Source organism: Podarcis pityusensis (assembly GCF_964106645.2).
Source record: "Podarcis pityusensis genome assembly, chromosome: 11".
Taxonomy (NCBI): Eukaryota; Metazoa; Chordata; class Lepidosauria; order Squamata; family Lacertidae; genus Podarcis; species Podarcis pityusensis.
In genome coordinates this window covers 39245967-39264734 of record NC_138036.1, presented here as the reverse complement: position 1 = coordinate 39264734, position 18768 = coordinate 39245967, and the positions used below count along the sequence as shown (strand labels likewise).

Here is an 18768-nt window from a genome sequence, read left to right as displayed (position 1 = left end):
GGGATGTTTGACCAGGAGTCATAGAAGTCCAAACAAGTACTAGCCCCACCTCTGACCCCCAATATTAATAGTGCATAACATTGTGATTGAAGCCGATCTCAGTGCTGCCTCCCTCTTTTCGTTTGCAATAGGGGCACAGCAGTAAATTGCTTTCTTCCCCAATGGGAAGGGGAAACAACAGGGGATAAGAGTGCAGGGTTCTGGTAAACTACTTTCTCAGATTCAGTCCAGTCTGCAGTAAGAGTATCATACTTTTGAGCAACAGTTTGGCGTTGTTGTAATAAAACAGTCAGATAGTGACCCGTAGTCTGCAGTATTCAGCATGATCTGCACTGCCAGGCTTCTTTTTCCCAGTCCCTTCTGACTGCAATTTGGGGATAATGATCTGTGTGTGTCTCTTTCTTTGTCTTCTTTTGCACAGTTTCACTGCATTCTCTGGACAGAGGGGGAAAACTGAGCGAAAGGATTACATAGGGAGAGATACCTAGGTAGCCTCACACACCTTCTGCTCTTCTTACTGTCCCTGGCTGCTTTTCTTCCAGCTAGCTTCTTTTACCTGCTTACCAGCTGATCAGCAGCCTTTTCCCTCTCACCCTCCTTTTCACTTTTCTGCACCACCATGTCAAGGTGCAGCAAGCAGATCATGACAACAGAGGGTGAGGAAAACACAAGTGTCCCAGATGGAGAGGAAGAGAGAATGAATGGAAAGCAATGGAACCTTTAGCCTCTCGTGTCTTCCTCCGGGGCACTCCAATTATATTTCCCCCTCCTGCACTGACAATGCCCAGTGTAACCCTTCTTAAATGGGGTGTGCCGGGGGGAGCGCAGACGTGAGCTGGCAAGGATCTACTTGTTCCTAAGCCAGTCCAGTTATTAGCAAGTTCAGCGCAGGAGCCTGATCTGGCACAGTTTCCTGTAGCAGCCTGGAGCTGATGCAAACACCGCTACGCCACTAGCATGAGTAGTGGGGCTCTGGATGCAGCAGTTGCTCAGCTGCCCCCCAAAAGGTGAGGACGGTACCCTAAACCCCCACCCAAGCCCTGAAACAGAGGACTGGGGAACAACAGAGGGAGACCCATGCCAAGTTTGCTTGATATTCACCATATAAGATATGAAGCTGCTTTATACTGAAGCAGTCCCTTGATTCATGTGGCCCAATACTTTCTGGCAGCAGTTCTTGGGTGGTTCAGGCAGAAGACTTGACTTGTCACAGGAGGTGCTGGGAAATGGGAAACCCAATCTTCTGCATACAGAGCATATGGTAGTGGTACAAAGAAAAACCTACTTGGCTACTTTTATTCTTAACCACTAGGTGTCACTCACTCACTTCGGTCGAACAAATCCGGCTGCACAGAGAAAGAGCATGTTTGTGTGTTCATGAAAGCGAATGCGTATATTTCAGTCAATCCTATGCCCCAATCGCCCACAAGAAGATACCGCAAGGAAGGAGTGTGAGGTGTGAAACACCATATGCCGATGTTTTGGAAAAGAACATAGACGTGAAAGTTTGTTAGCTCTGAGTGGAAGGACATATTGAGGGATTACCGTATTTTTCCGTGTATAAGATGCCCCCATGTATAAGACACCCCTTGTTTTTGGGGACTCCAAATTAAGAAAATAGGGGGAAATTGTCAAGAGTTGTACAGTTGTTAAGCTTTTTGGGGGGAGGATGCCCATAGTTGAGCTTTTCTGGGGGGGATTGCCGAAAGTCACTCACCCGACTGAACAATGCTTAAAATCGCAAGTGGAGTAAAAGCCGCCAATCACCCGCCCAATTGCCACGGGGGAAGCCAATCAACAACAGCCCTTGCTGCGGCCACCAATCAAATGCCCAATAGCCACCCACAGGCAGTCTCCTGCTCACGGCTGCAACCAATCGCCTCTCCCCACTCTGCACTATCCGTGTATAAGACGACCCCCAATTTTAAACATATTTTAAAAAGAAAAATACTGTATTTTTCCATGTATAAGAATAGGTTTCCCCCCTAAAATAATGTCAAAAATTTGGGGGCATCTTATACACGGATACATCTCCCCCCCCATTTTCTTAAATCAGAGTCCCCCAAAATAGGGGGCATCTTATACATGGGGGCATCTTACAGATGGAAAAATACTGTACTTCGTCTTATACATGGAAAAGTATGGTAAGTTCTACGCCATTCCCAGAGATAATTAACATCTTTTTTTTCTGATGAAGTTCTGTACAACCAGGAGAGTGGGCAGCTGTCAAAAGGATCTGCCCTGCAGTCCAACAGGCATTGGTGATGGATGTAAAGAGACACTGGAGAAAACCAAGACAGAAGGGGGGCATCGTTAAGAAAGCTCATGTTCAGAAGCACTAAGTGATTTGCTGCACAAATATGCAAAGCCAAAATATGAACCCTAATATAAATGCTAGGTTTATGTAGTTTTATATATTTGGAGAGATTTCAAAAAATTATTTGTGCCCGTATTAACTGACCACATAGAAAATGCTTTGCAACAGATTTCTTAACAATGTGAAATGCAATACTTGAATAAAATAAAATAGGTTGGAAGGTTACAAGTCCACTGATCAGCTACTGGAAATTAGTGAACTGGTGGTGGTTCTTTCTGGTTTTCTGATAGCAATCTGTAAAAGATTGATAATAGTTGGCAGCGCTGATCAACTAGCAAGAATGTCACGAGCAAGGACATTTTTCAGTCTGTGAGCCCATATGGATACCGTTCCTGATTATTAAATGAATGTATACTAGGAAATGGCTGCAAGTTACCCTTATTACAAAGTCTAGTTTGACTTACACCACTATTTTTGCCAGAGTAAGTTCCAAGTTGTCAAGGCACCTGGGTTGAAAGAGATTTGGAGCAGCTGTATCTCCTTGCCCCAGAATGCCCTTTTTGGGGACTTAACACTAGCATAAGTCCCATCAATGGAGCCTGATTGAGGGAATTGCTGTGCCCCTGGCTGAATTGAGATGGGGGAGTTAATCTGGCATAACCCTTGGTCTGCCACACTCACCTACTCCAAACATACTCAAATCTGGGGACTCTTGGGTTTGGATTTTGCTGTAAGGCTGTAATCCCATATCCACTTTCCTTGGAATACGACTTTTATATACAGAATACAGGCTTACTAATGTTAAGGCTAAAATGAATTTAGGAAATAAAATTTTAGAGCAGTATTCAACTAAGTTTTACTCAGCAGAGTAAAAAGGTAAAGGTAAAGGGACCCCTGACCATTAGGTCCAGTCGTGGCCGACTCTGGGGTTGCGGCGCTCATCTCGCTTTATTGGCCGAGGGAGCCGGCGTACAGTTTCCGGGTCATGTGGCCAGCATGACTAAGCCTCTTCTGGCGAACCAGAGCAGCGCGCGGAAATGCCGTTTACCTTCCCACCGGAGTGGTACCTATTTATCTACTTGCACTTTGATGTGCTTTCTAACTGCTAGGTTGGCAGGAGCAGGGACCGAGCGACGGGAGCTCACCCCGTCGCAGGGATTCGAACCACCGACCTTCTGATCGGCAAGTCCTAGGCTCTGTGGTTTAACCCAGTAGACCTGTTGAAATTAGTGGTCCAAATTTAGTCATTTTCATTAATTTCAATGGGTCTTCTCTGAGTAACACTTAAGTTGAATACCAGCCTCAATAGCAAAATTAAGGAAATGGTTTCTCTAAATCGTTTGTGTCACAAAATGTGATCCTGATTGCAAGTTTTAAGAGTTGGAGGGCGGGAGGAGAGGGAGAGATTAGCTTTGCCATCTCGGAAATGACAGTTTTATTACATATTCTATCCAATGCGAGTTAGGCACGCTGAAATAAATGGCTTTTGACACTGAGAAATGAGATGCTGTTTGGAACAGTTGCACTCCCCTGTAATCATTTTAAATTTGGTGCATTAATCAAGTTTCTGAGCTGGATACAATAATACATTTTTGAGTTGCAATACAGAGAGGTACGGTTTTGTGACAGCATGCATTCTACTATTTATTTAAAGCATTTTTTATCCTGCTTTTCAGTCATGTTTACTTCCCATTTCTTGAAAAAAAGATTACAGCCCATTATGGATCAGCCCAATCCCCAGGATTTGGCAAGCACCTGCACAGACCAAAAGCCCTTCTCATTACAGTGGTGCCTCGCAAGACGAAAATAATTCGTTCCGCGAGTCTTTTCACCTTGCAATGTTTTTCGTCTTGCGAAGCACGGTCCGTCGCAACTGCGCCTCTTCAAGCGGCTTTAAGAAAAAAGCGCAAGACGTTTTCGTCTTGCGAAGCAAGCCCATAGGGAAATTCGTCTAGCGAAGCAACGCAAAACCGCAAAACCCTTTCGTCTAGGGAGTTTTTCGTCTTGCGAGGCATTCGTCTTGCAGGGCACCACTGTATCAGGCATACATCAGGGATGGAGAACCAGAGACCCTTCAGATATTGTTGGACAGCAGCTCCCATCAGCATGGCCACTGGTCAGAGATGATGGGGACTGTGGTCCAACATCTGGAGAGCCACATGTTCCTCAACCCTGGCATAAATCTTCTGACGTAGGGAATTTAGGCTGAGGACCAGGTGGAGGGGGGCACCACTAGAGAAGCTGGCATTGTATTGGACTCACCAGTATAAGTGGGTGAGAAGTTATTTTCTATTTTTTTCCTGTTATTTTCTCTTCCCCTCCATCCCCAAAATAACTGTAGCTGTTAAGATGGTTCTTCTAATCTTCTGAAGAAAAAGGGAAAAGGTCTAAAGATTTGCCATGTTCTGCGCTCCTCTCCAGTGCTAACCTTCCAAGAGCAGCAAGAAGGAAATGTGGGAAGCTTTGACAGTCTGTTTATATCACCAAGCTTTTATGCAACAAGATCAACACTGTACAGTGGTACCTCGGGTTACATACGCTTCAGGTTACAGACTCTGCTAACCCAGAAATAGTACCTCGGGTTAAGAACTTTGCTTCAGGATGAGAACAGAAATTGGGCTCCGGCGACGCGGCAGCAGCAGGAGGCCCCATTAGCTAAAGTGGTGCTTCAGGTTAAGAACAGTTTCAGGTTAAGAACGGACCTCCGGAACGAATTAAGTACTTAACCGGAGGTACCACTGTAATACTGTTTCCTGGGGCCTTTCAGGCCTAGCTGCTTTGCAGCCATGATCTTGGGCTTCAATAACCAGCGTCAGAAGAGTGACCTAGTCATGGCAGCCGGAAGGAACACCTGTAGACCAAGCTGAGGAAATGGAATAGAGCCACTATTCTGCACTGCTCCGATATACTGCATTGATCTATAACAGGGGTAGGCAACCTAAGACCCAGAGGCCGGATGCAGCCCAATTGCCTTCTCAATCCGGCCCGCGGACGGTCTGGGAATCAGCGTGTTTTTACGTGAGTAGAACGTGTGCTTTTATTTAAAATGCATCTCTGCTAACGCATGTGGGGCATGGGAATTCGTTCATCCCCCCCCAAAAAATATAGTCCAGCCCACCACATGGTCTGAGGGACGGTGGACCGGCCCATGGCTGAAAAAGGTTGCTGGCCCCTGATCTATAAATTCTGATGAACTACCATGGTACATTGCTTAATTGGAAAAGCACTACTGAATCGAGATGCCTCCCGGAGAACCAATTTCTACCTAATGATACTTGGTGGTAAGGACAGCTGCTTAGTTAGGATGGCAATTCCATGTAATTGGAACACCTTCAGGTAACTTCCTGGTGCTGACAGCTTTTGAGACGTCTTGGGTTTCACACTGGGTTCAATCTCCTCGAAAAGTACATGGGTTCCTGCTTAATTCTGTACCCTTCTGTTACACATCTCAGGCTACAAATACGCTTTCAGTCTGAATCCGTAGATAGGGGTAGCAAACATGGTTCTCTCCATCAGTTTCAGCTAGCATGGCCAATGGTCGTCCAGCAATATTTGGAGAGCACCATGTTTGCTACCTACACCCTAGTGGTCCTGGGCCCTAAGGAAGTTAGATTAGCTTCAACCAGAGCCAGGGCCTTTTCAACTCTGGCTCCGGCCTGGTGGAATGCTCTGCTTCATGAGACCAGGGCCCTGCAGGATCTGATTTCTTTCCGCAGGGCCTGTAAGACAGAGTTGTTCCGCCTGGCCTTTGGCTTGGAGCCAATTTGATACCCTCCCTCTCTTTCTTTTTTCTTTTCCTTCTCCTCCTGCGATGAGGCTACATTTTAATATTTTAATGTTTCAATATTTTAATGTTGTAATTTAATTTTGTTTTTAAGTTGTAATCATTCAACTTGTTTTTATTATTGCTTGTAAGCCGCTCTGAGCCCGGCCTTGACTGGGGAGGGCGGGGTATAAATAAAAATTATTATTATTATTATTATTATTATTACGTCTTACACAGATCCTACACTTCAACAGACACCTGTGTCTGGGCACTATATAACCACATATTCTTGGATTCGGTTCCTATCATGAAACAAGTATCCACTTCCATTCTCACTGCTGTCCAAACTCAAGCTCTTCATGTATTAAAATAATAGAATGCAGGATTCAATAGACAGATCCGCGTTACTGGGGGGTGGGGAATTTAGTAACATGCATGTTTCAATATTTGCTAATTTAACAAGTTCCATTTAGAATAGTTATAGATGCGAAGTTACAGATTTTGCGTTTGAATACTTGTCGGCTAGAAATGGTACCGAGCACAATTCAAAGTGTTGGTGCTGACCTTTAAAGCCCTAAATGGCCTCAGCCCAGTATACCTGAAGGAGCGTCTCCACCCCCATCGTTCTGCCCGGACACTGAGGTCCAGCGCCGAGGGCCTTCTGGCGGCTCCCTCACTGCGAGAAGCAAAGCTACAGGGAACCAGGCAGAGGGCCTTCTTGGTAGTGGCACCCGCCCTGTGGAGCGCCCTCCCATCAGATGTCAAGGAAATAAATAACTATATGACTTTTAGAAGACACCTGAAGGCAGTCCTGTTTAGAGAAGTTTTTATTGTTTGATGTTTTATTGCTTTATTATTATTATTATTATTCTGTTGGGATCTGCCCAGAGTGGCTGGGGAAACCCAGCCAGATGGATGGGGAATGAATGAATAGATGAATTATTATTATTATTATTTATAAGTTATGTATTATTTTTTGTTTCAATGAATTTAATTACCAACAGAACGCAAGATTTTTTAAAAACCGGTTTTCTTAAACCTGTTTATACTGTGATAGCTAGAGAAGTTCGTCACCGATACCTGCTTTTGCTTGCTCCAAGAAAATGTCTCACTGACGAAGCAGTCCCTCTCAAAAAAACCATGTAGAGTTTCCTGCACGTAGCCACCTTTTCTCAGAAGATGTTAATGTTACTAAATGGGCATCGGCGGGGGGGGTAGGGACCATGTTTTTATTCATCAAATGGAACTTGGCCGATGTATCTGAATTATCATTGTCATGTTCTGTCAGATGCATTGCAGTAAATCTTCATTAGGGATAAAATATTATGGCTAATATAGCACGGCAGTTAAGAGACAGAGACTGCTGTCTTACCGCAGCAGATGCTGCTGGGGCTGCAACTTCCCTCATCCCTGACTGGCTATGCTGTCAGGGGCTGATGGGAGATGCAAGTCCAAGGGCTTCCCTATGCACACATCTAATTGAATTCAGCACAGATTACACTGCAACTTCAAGTTGTGCCATCTGCTATGAATTCGACAGGAGGCCTCATGGCAAAGCACTCCTCTCCAGCCTCAGTCTCCCATCTATAAAATGGGCATCGTTATGACCTAATTCGGAAGGTTGCTATAATGGTTGTAGACTTTTAATATATATAAAACACTTTGAACACTCCAAAGGGCTTTACAAATGCCAAGTGTGGAAACTGCGTGTTCATGCTATGGTAACCAGGACTGTACTTTATGATTGGGGAAGGAAATGTGCAAAAATAAAATTATTTCTATGCAAGTTGAGACACAGGTTTCCTCTTAGCTCTGACAATGTTTTATTTGAGTACATACCCTGAAGTTTGGATATACAGGCCAGATTTTTCTTTAAAAACCAACGCTTGATTTTTATACATGTAATGCAAATTTAGTTTTAGGTTTTTAAGTTTTGCTTTTTAAAAAAGAAAAAAAATGTCATGTAACAAAACATCTTCCATCTTTCATACAAAATAACACTTTGGTTTCCTTTCCCTCCCCACTGCTAATAGAAAGCAGTGATAAAACTTTGCACTGTATTCAGTGGTTTGAGGTATTGGCTTACAAAAAATTGCATACAAAGACCCATTCCCCTCTCCCACCTCAATGCAAAAATTCCAAAGTACACTCTGACAGCTAATGCTCTGCGAACACTTTATTACACAAATTACATTCAGCTTCTGAAAATAGTGTTCTAACAGTATAACCATCTAAAAATAAGACATCCTGGAAACACACAAATTCTCGAGGAAGAAGAAAAACCATTTTAAATAGAGGCTTTAAAAATCTTTCCCTCAAAGCAACAGAATGCTAGTGATTTTCTTTAAAAAATAGGAGTTTTAGCAGCTTTGTTTCATTGTGGCACTAAATTCTCTCTGTTCTGTGATAGGTTAAGGGCATTGAATGTGAAAAGGCACAAAAGAAAAAATTGGAACTGAAAAAATGTTTTCTTAAAGCAGAGGCTGGGACTTATTTACAAATATAGAGAAGGTCCCTAACTGAAATGAGCAGATACTACTACTTTCAAAATCATTACTGCAATTAAATGGGATTGTTCTGCTTTATTAAAAGGTTCACAGAAGACAATGGCACTGATATGAAATGGTCACACTCTAAAACCAAACTGAAGCCAAAGGGAGGGGGCGAATTGTGTACAGTCGCACAAAGGACTAGTACAGTTTACAATTAAATACACAAAATCTTAAAACGTGCTAAATCCGGCAATCTTTGTAGAGTCATACAAGGTAGAAATCAAAGGCCAATTTCAGGAAGATGGAGGTATCGCTGGAGGGTGAGGAACAGCATCTTCCTCTTCTGAATCTGTGGCATCGTCCTCATCTTTTTCTTGGTCGCTCCCTTCCGTACTAAGTCGGTCAAATCCTTTTCGACTGTAGCCTGCGCGGCTTGCAAAGAAGTTCCCAAGATTGAGGCCTCCACCACCTTTTCCTGAAAGTGGAAACACGCTTTAAGAAAGTGTTCAATGTGCCCATTATTCTCACAAGTTGCTACTTTGGATCATAATGCTTTTTGATTTCCTAAGATGGCAGCTGTGCTCGTTCAAGAACAGCAGCTTCTTAGACTTAGAAAACCTGTTGAGGTCAGTATAAAGTGACTCGGAATAAGTCCTCTGATCTGCCTGTTGGAATCAGCTGATATCTTCAGTTCTGTACATTTCCCCCATCATGCCTTCCCTTGAGAGGCGTGACATAGTCACAATACAGGATTGGCTTTCTTAACTATAATAGCCTCCATCTTCTTCTCTGACCCCCCCTTTAAAGTTAGCTCAGGGATTATTTTGAACTTCGGCTGAGAGAAATAATTGCAGTCATTATTTTTCTTCATTATATAAAGGGAAGATTTGCAGAAGATCAATTTCTTAGTATTGTTCTGTGTCTCTAGGAACACTCTTGTGTTCCTCATCAAACCAAATCAGCCGCTCCCCAAGGCTTTACATGGTAGATAAGGGGAAGACTCAACACTATCACTACAGCATTCTCCTAAGGAATAGCTGCCAAATTCATTAGCAGAGGACAGACAATTTGTACTAGGCAGGAGGCAGGCAGGCATTTAACATCTAATGAAGAGAATCAATGCAATGCTCACTTGCTAGATACATCTGGGAATATCTCACACAAGAGCCCATAAACACAGAGAGCATATACTTTCATGGATCTTTTATTAAAAATAAAAAAACATTTATTGTTATTCTTTCATGGGTTTCTGACTTCTTAGGAGTGTAACACCAGATTGTAAATGAAGGACTATGTTTATGTCCTGCTTTCCAGCCCCAATTGGCTGTAAAACCAGTTTATGAAAGATTCTCACAATAGACATCATGTTCAAGTCTCGTACGATGAGTAGAAATGATGTGGTGTTGCTACAGTGCCCGGACTATTTCCTGCCCTCATCCTTGGTCTTTGCTTTCCCTTTACTCACCTCTAAATTTGCCCAGGATTCCCCCTGAACTTGAATCAAGTTTATGTTCGGCATCAGCTATAAAAATGAGACATATTGCTACATCAGGAGCAAGCACCCTCAAGCAGAATTATATTATCAACACACACCAGAAAATAAAGCAGGATTTGTGCAAATCAAGCTATGTGGAAGAGAAATGGAAATGAAATGGCAAAGTCTCTGTTGGGCCTTGGTGGTTTTGCTGTGTTTGCAACTGAAAAGTAACAGCACTATTTGTAAATGATTCTGTTCTGCCGCTGACTATTAGAATTTTACTTTCGCATATAACCCTAGAATGTAAAAGATGTGAGATCTGGATTTGTCCCACTGAGAAAATGAATTAAGTTCTAAAAGTGACTTCCCTTAAAATTACTTCTTTATTTTTTTAAACATATTTCTATTAAAGATTTCTTGGTTTACAAAAGTATGTGCAATATCCCTTTTTTCAAGTTACATTTTCTACAATCTTAAAAAACCCTCATTAAATCTGTCATAGTGAAACCAAGCTAGCCTTTCGAAACATTAATTCAAAACGTTAATTCAAATATTCCCAACAAGGTTTACTTTTGAAAAGTCATATCCATAGGGCAAAACTACATAGTAACACTTGTTTGGAAACACCGTGTGTTGCACTGTTTATATATTGAGCTATATCCTACTTGCAGAATTGCTTCTGGTATTTATAAAATGTTTCCCATGTGAAAACTATACTTCCTAAGCTTACAGGAGCTAAAAACTAGGGCAAATCCAAGTTATTGTAGATGAACATGGGGCAAGCACACTCTGAAGCACCCCCCCCCCCCGCAAAAGAAAACCCACTGCAATTTTTGTACCATTTTGAACAATTTCTGTTCACTGTCTCTTGGCAGCTGCTTTGACAGTTTTTAAACAACAAATAAGAGTTCTTCCTGATGTGATCCCGCTAATAAGGAAGAGGTAGCTAACCTGGAGTTTTCAAGATGCTGTTGAACTACAACTCCCATCAGTCCCAGCCAACACAGCCAATAGTCAGGGATGATGAGAGCTGTACTTTTAACAGCATCTGGAGGACCCCAGGTTAGCCACTTTTGCAACAGGGGCCATGAAGCCAGTATGGCACGACAGTGTAGCTGATCAGATTTGGATAAGTGACAATATCAAAAAGAGCAAGGCAACACACTCTGCCCTCATCCTGAATGGGCCAAAATGCGGAACAAGTGCAAGTTCCACCTGCGATAATGTGAGAAGTCCCCTCCGTTATTTACATATTATTAGCAAATGCATGTAATAAGGCCCCTGAGCGAGTCTTTAGTAAAGCCAAACAGCTTTTCAGTGGTGGTGGTGGTAGATTTTGAGCAAACACCATTAAAGGAAGCTCTTTCCTCTCCTTCCTCCTCTATTCTGCTCTAAGCCAATTCTCATTATGAACGAGAAGGGAAAGGCCACGGAAAGTTGATGCAGAGTGCAGAAATGGCGGATGGGAGAAGGGTGCCTTCTTCCTGTCCCTTCTGCACTCAAAATCCCACTTGAAGGTTTCCTTGCAATTATTGCATGGCTTTGTTTACAGAGTTAGCTGACGGATAGGTCTTAACACTTGGTCTTTACTCTGAACCGATAACATGCTGCTGCTGCTGAGCATACATCTATGATAGGTAAGTTAATGGGTGCTGTTACTCTGGGCTATTTGCAAGCATTAAATTATAGAAATTTAAGAAAAGGAAGTGAAGGGTTATTTGTTTTAGCACATACAGAAGGAATTCCACATCAAGGGAGGCCCAGATGGATTCTAAAGAGTAAGTTGGGGACATCCAAAGGAGAGAGATCTTATTCAGAGCCAGCACAAAAGACAGCAAGACCGCTCCATAATTGGCTGCGCTTTCTTCAGCTACCATTTTGAACATCCCAATCTTTATGAACCCACAAAGTAAAAAACAAAACAAAACACTGCCCCCTGCTAAAGTACTGCAAGAAAATTTAATCCGAACAGAGAAAGGAACATAAAAAGCCACTTTCCAAACCAAGAAAGCCAGAGATACAGGGATCATGGCACATCTTACTTTTGTCTGCTCAAATTTGACTGCTGCACAGTAGTGGGGAAATAAGCATCACACACAGTTTTATTGTGCTGGTTCCATGAAGGTTTTGGACATGAAAAAGGATTGTTGTTACCAATTTAAGAGTTAGCTAATTACCTCCATAGATTCTTGTCTTTCTCCACCGGATAAATACTGCAATTGCCAAAAGGACGACGATTGGAATAATTAGAAGCGTCGTAATAAGGACAACAGAAACTCCGGTGCTGGCCTGCTGGACCACGGGGTGCTTTTCTTCTTTCTTTAACAATTCCTTTGACATGGGTTTGTTTGTCAGTCTGGCTTCTATAACAGCCTCTGCTTCTTTAAGAAAAGAAGGAGATTGAACAAAGATGAGGTTTTTCACACTGTGCATATGGACTCCATGGGAATGTGGAAGTTCACTTCATAACATGTATTAAAAAATGAAAAAAAGAAATGTGAATTTCTGTTTAAGGAGGATGGCGCTGATCACCAGTGGTCAAGAGTCAGTAGGCACAGCTCAGAGCTTCTTTGGAGGAGCTGCCACCCTCTGCCTTACAGACAACCTACCCCAGGACTTGTGCTCTCAGTCGCCCTTGTTTCCCCTACCATGGTGGAACGGAAACCAGAGGGACTGTGGGCACCACCCTACTGGGCCTGGACCAAGGGCTGCCTCATCTGGGACTCAACAAGGCCCCAAACCCATTCTGCAAACCTTTCCAGGGCCCCTCCCAGTTACCATAGGAAACATACCAAAGGGCATAAATACAGGGCTCACAGCTCTGAGGCATCCTGATGAGGTTGTGACATTGACCTCCCAGCAGGCGTGCCAGCTCCAGGGGGCCAAGGCTCTTTGGGCCCCCTCAACGTTTTTTAAAGGGAGCCAGGGGCTCCCATTGTTGAGGCTGAACGCAGAGCCAAGTGCAGTGATGTCAGGACATTGTGTGACTTCAGGACATTGTGTCGGGCCCCCTCGGTGTTCTTCTGAAGATGCCGCCTCTGCCTCCCAGTTTGGTGGGGAAGGGCCCAGACTAGCAGAGGGGCTGACCACCATTCTGAGTTCCTGGTCTCGGGTATGATGTCTGCCCACCCTCTGGGAAGAGTAGGCAACAAAAGTACCTCCTCAGAGCAGGCAAAGCTCTGTGCTCTGGCTCCGCTAGTGAAGCAGAACAGCTTTGCTTCAGCCACTACCTACTCAGTGCGATATTCTCTGCAGCCTCTTCTCTAGATGCAAAGAAAAAAAACTTCTTTTGTGCCAGGTGGTACAAAGCAGACTGAGCCACGACTACCTCCCAAAGGAGCACCTCTGTTTTTCCCTCAGGTGGCTTTGGACCAACTGCTCAGGCTTTTTGGCAGGAACTAGGGATGTGGGTGGCGCTGTGGGTTAAACCACAGAGCCTAGGACTTGCCGATCAGAAGGTCGGCGGTTCGAATCCCCGCGACGGGGTGAGCTCCCGTTGCTCGGTCCCTGCTCTTGCCAACTTAGCAGCTCCACAGCACGTCAAAGTGCAAGTAGATAAATAGGTACCGCTCCGGCGGGAAGGTAAACGGCATTTCCGTGCGCTGCTCCGGTTCGCCAGAAGCGGCTTAGTCATGCTGGCCACATGACCCGGAAGCTGTACGCCGGCTCCTTCGGCCAATAAAGCGAGATGAGCGCTGCAACCCCAGAGTCGGTCACGACTGGACCTAATGGTCAGGGATCCCTTTACCTTTAGGCCGCAAAAGGTCCTAACCTCAATTATGTGAAGCCCCCCAGAAAACTCCCTAACTAATCCTTAAGAGGGGAAGGGATAACAAAGATGAGCAGGGAGGGGAAGAGAATAAAGGGTAAAAGTGAAATTAAATAGCTCCGATAAAGGGGTCAGGTTTCAGGAGTCTGAACAGTCCCCCTGCCAATTCGCTCACAAACAGAGTCAGTCCAGGAGGCAGGGGGGCAGCAGATCTTTCAACAAAGCTCAGAGCTCTGTCCGCTGACTCCCGCAGAAGTTGTCATCTCCACTAGTCACTGCCACCTGGAAACCTCCTGTAAAACACTAATTAGCAGCAAGCGCAAGATGCTGAAAGATTGGTTGCCATAGAAGGAAAGGAACAGGAATTATAACTTTCAAATGAAAGACAAGCAAAACAGACCACGCTGCAATCAACTGCATGTGCTTTCATGTGCATCATGTCTTATAGGACTAGCAACTTCTAGATCACTTTTTAATAGATGTGACCCCCCCCCCCACATATACACGCACCCTCCTCCCAGGCAGTCATTGACTTTTGCAGTTGCTACGCATGGGCAAATGCGGTTTGTGTGAAGGAGTTTGATACATGATGGAGTCCATAGTCAAGGCTCATTGAACAAGCCAAATTCCAACACCTGGAGGAAAAGCTATTTGTCTAAATCCATTCTTTGTGTGCCAAAAGAATCGTATGGCTTATTTATCCTCACGACAATTTTGCAACGTTAAGGTCCCTCAGCAATCCAGTTTTTCTAAGTGAGCTTTCAACTACCCAGTGAGTTCACGGATAAAATGGAATTTCGAAGCTCACTGTTGTAAAAGGGCTGCTTTGGCAACTCTCATCTTGGCGTGATAATTCCAGAAGGTGGCCTTTGGCTGCCACAGCTGGGCAAGGCAGGAACTGCCAAATCTCACAAGATGTCTGTCCTCGTGAGATTTCAGCCCTGCCATGCTTGTGTGCTAATGCAGTTTCTTGACAAGGCTGATGGGGGGGGGGGGGAAGCTTTGGAAAAAGATGTTGCTTGGTAACTTTCAAATGCAGTCAACTCATCAGTAGCAGTCCGTGGGATGGTGTTGCTCAGCTCTGGCTTCCCAGTGCCCAGTATCACTGCCAGTTACCAAGAGACGAGAGTAAGAAGCAGGGAGCTGGGTGCAGTGTGCGCTCATAAGACTGGCTTCGCTGCTGAAACCACAACACACTGAGCTCCCTCTGCCTCGCCTATCTCCGTCTCAGTAACTGTCCCACTAACCACTACTACAGCCAACACTGGTTGCAAAGAGTGTTCATCCACAAGGCCCAATTCTCAGACTCTTTTTCATTTACTATCATTAATCTATCCTGAATCTTTTCAATATAATTGGAGCATTTACAAAGCTACCTCGTAAAGTTGCAAATGATTGTACAGTCGTACCTTGGTTTTTGAACAGCTTAGTTTTTGAATGTTTTGGCTCCTGAATGCCACAAATCCGGACTGTTTCAGTTTGCAAATGTTCTTTGCAATCCGAACGTCCGGCGGGGCTTCCGTGGCTTCTGACTGGCTGCAGGAGCTTCCTGCAGCCAATCAGAAGCTGCACTTTGGTTTCTTTCTTTTTTTCAAGTTTTTTTATTGATTTTCACAAAATTATAAACAAACAAACAAACATAAATCATAACCTTATTAAAATTACACTTATTAACATTGTTAAGTGACTTCCTCGCTTCCCCTTGGTTGAATTTCTTATTGGTTTTAACATATAAATTATAAAATGTACCACAAAACTTATCACTTATACAATCTTTTTTAGACTTCCATCAGCACCTCTGATGATCCACCGTTTTAACCACTTCTTATGCATTTCTTAACTTTATATTGCCTTTACATCTCTTAACAAATCATCCTTCCCCTTCTCCATTTTTGCAATACTTCCAATAATACACCTCACAAAACTTCTTGCAAACCTACAAACGTCATCTGATCTTCACAAATACTTTTCAAATAGTCCATAAATTTACTCCAGTCTTCCGTGAATTTATGGTTCTGCCGGTTTCGAATCCTTCCTGTTAGTTTATCTAGTTCTGCATAGTCCATTAACTTCATTCTCCATTCTTCAATCGTCGGGCTGCACTTTGGTTTCTGAACGTTTTGGAAGTTGAACAGACTTCCAGAAAGGATTCCATTCGACTTCCAAGGTATGACTGTATTGTTAAGAAAACAAACCACTTTTAAGTTGTGGGGGATTTAGAGAAACGGTAGGTGGCACCTCCAGCATCATCTCTCCCACATTCCCCATTGGCAGTACTCAAAATTCTTGTTTGCAAGTGTAAATGTACTTTGAACACGTCCTCACTCTTCTCACTGGGAGGTAGGAGACATTAAGTTGTTTTGGGTGGGAGGCATTTTGGTTTCTGTGCTTTAAATTGCATGTATGTGTGTTGTTTGCAACTATGTTAAGTAGCTTGTATGTACATTCAGAGGTGGATTTAGGGCAGCACGACTGGTTCCCCCACTCAGGGCACTGAACCAAGAGGTCACCATCCTGCCTCCTTCCCCAAGCCCAGTAAGTGCTTGCTTCGGGAAGGAGGCATGAGGCCAAATTTTGGCATGATTTTACCAAGATTCAACCTTATGTACATTGATATCTGAAAGCATGGCCCATTTTTTAAATCATATTTTAGGAAGTATTTAAAACATTAAAGAGATTCAGACTTTCTTTTTTTGCCTTGTTAAAGAAGCCCATAAATAGGAACTCCTAAGATCATTGCTGTCAGTTGCCTGAGCTCTACCTTCCTTAGCATAAGGAGACTCGCCATAACTCTTAGTGCTTTCGTATTTAGGAATAACAAATACAACTGAAAAATCTTGACAAGTATTAAAGTTTTAATTTGCTTACACAAGTGCTTTCCAGACAGCTATTTGCACATAGAAACCATAGTGACTATTAAGTTGAGGAAGATTCCCAAAACATATTTTATCTTGTTTATAGTAATACAAGGCCATAACATTTTCCCCCAAGGCAGTCAAACTGAGACAAGGCTAACCTTTTATTTCCTGTACCTCAATCCCAGCCTTCTTGACAGACCGATGCTCCATTTCTGCAACACACACACAAAAAAACAGTTTTAAGCCCTTGTGATGTGTGTGATTCATAGAGGTTGTAATGGCCACCATTTGTGACACACAATTGCCTTTACAAGCCTGCACTACTTAGAAGATTAGCAGGGCTGGTCTTAATTGGCAATATATGCAAAATCTATGGGACACAGTAGCTAAGTACTCTCTCTCAAAACTCAAAGGGTTTTCTGCCTTTGTAACCAGTATAGTAACCTCAGGATTAAGTATGACTTGCGCCCAAACCAATCTGTTAAAATGGGGGTGAAACTGGATTCGGATACTGGGGCAGATCCAGAATTGGCCCACCCACCACAGGCCACCTGAGATGTCATGATGGCTTCATCTCTAGGTATGCTCCTGATTCTTCCTTTGCAGCCACAGCTTCAGAATCAGCGCTGAATGAAAACCCCACTTTTGGCAGGGATCTGCTCCATTAGGGAGCTCCTAAGACGAGCCAGTTCCAGCAGGGCTTGCATTCAGTGCTGGATTTAAATTGTGCTGAATTCAGAGGGAAAATGGGGAATGCATTCTAAGGCTCCTGGTTGTTTCTTTTGCAACTGATGCTTTACCTGTCCCACATGCCATATCACACGTGGGGCAGGTGGGTATGTATGGCTGGTGGCTTTGCAGGCCTAATTTGATCTGTGGGCCAGATCTTCCCCATCCCTCAGTTAAAGCATCATCTTTCTTAGATGGGTACACTTCACCACATCTGAAAATTCTGCATCAAGGAAGCCTGTGCTCAAGATATATTTATGAACATCATGGAAACCAAAACCTGCCCCTCATTTGCACAATATATTCCCAGTTAAATACTTTCGCATAGGCTTGCATGGTGGATGGCTTGGAAGAAATGACTCAGCTTTGCAGAGCACAGACACTGTCCACTGAAGCTGAGACTTAGTGGCATTTTGATTCCAAGGCTTTGGTTGGCAACACCCCAGCATTCAAAAACCTCTAGTTAACATCAGATCCTAAAAAGACTATGCAAGAACACTTACATATTATGGCGCTATCAATATATTTGGGAAAGCTGCAGATAACATCGTTGCTGCCCCATTCCTTTAGACATTAAGATTTATTACCTTCATACATCCTTATTCTTCCCATTGTCGCTGAAGACTACACTCTTAATCATACAAGAAGCCTTTTGCTTTTTAAAGCCACTAAACCGAGCGAATTGAATGAGAATGGCAAAGATGCTCATCTAGGGGGATTACTGAAGAGACAGACAAGAAGTTACTGTCATAATGCAGGAGTAGAGAAACATCTTTGGCCAGATTATTCTATCTCCCATGGGCAAAATGTGACAGGTGGGCAGTAACCTAACATCTCTATGATGTTAGGTGATGCCGTGCTTTGAAGTTCCAATCGTTAGGACTTCAAAGCACAGAGCAGCACTGTTTGAAAGCCTCTGCTGGGGTGCCTGAACTGAGCAGAAATTTATTCCTGTTCAGCAGCTGACTAAGTCCTGATGCCTTGGCTTTGCATTCCTGTCCCCTCCTGGAGACAGGTGCATGCAGCCAAAGCAGGATGCATACCTGTCCATCACCTGATGTCACTAGTGATGTCACCAGATGGGCGGGTATGGCTTGGGGAAAATTGCTTTGAGGACTAAAGTGGACGTCTTGGTGTGCCAAGACTGGCTTACAGGTTGGAGCTTCCCCACCTCTGTCAAAAGGGATGGAACCACGTGACAAGTGCTGAATTATCTTATGCGTATTTACATTTGTGTTCACTCAGTGAACAGAGGAAAATATGGGACCTGTAAACTGCATGTGCCGCTAAGCTAAGGGATGGGACCAGTTTTAGGGAACAGGACCAACCCTCATTTCTGAATGTCAGCCAGCCAGTCTTT

The 18768-nt window shown here is 43.7% G+C and overlaps 2 protein-coding genes across 11 annotated transcripts in view; one reads left to right on the top strand and one right to left on the bottom strand.

Annotated features, from left to right (window-relative positions):
* Positions 1-18768, top strand: part of GIN1 (gypsy retrotransposon integrase 1) — a 34771-nt gene that overhangs the window by 13845 nt on the left and 2158 nt on the right. Inside the window, exon 9 of one of the 5 annotated variants that reach the window (XM_080972800.1) lies at positions 4739-6302. The exons of 2 other annotated variants lie outside the window; for them this stretch is intronic. The gene's annotated coding sequence lies outside the window, so the exon portion shown is untranslated. Of the gene's footprint in view, positions 1-2197; positions 2447-4658; positions 6303-18768 lie in introns of those variants that run through there. 2 more of the 5 variants (XM_080972797.1, XM_080972799.1) reach the window with 2 other exon arrangements.
* Positions 8242-18768, bottom strand: part of PAM (peptidylglycine alpha-amidating monooxygenase) — a 126511-nt gene continuing 115984 nt past the window's right edge. For 3 of the 6 annotated variants that reach the window (XM_080972425.1, XM_080972430.1, XM_080972426.1), the window contains 4 exons: positions 16838-16891; positions 12230-12433; positions 10041-10097; positions 8242-9050 (listed from right to left, as the gene is read on the bottom strand). In XM_080972425.1, coding sequence (XP_080828551.1) covers positions 8869-9050; positions 10041-10097; positions 12230-12433; positions 16838-16891 — 497 coding nt within the window. In that variant the 3' untranslated portion in view covers positions 8242-8868. The remainder of the gene's footprint in view (positions 9051-10040; positions 10098-12229; positions 12434-16837; positions 16892-18768) is intronic. The other 3 variants (XM_080972427.1, XM_080972429.1, XM_080972428.1) reach the window with 3 other exon arrangements.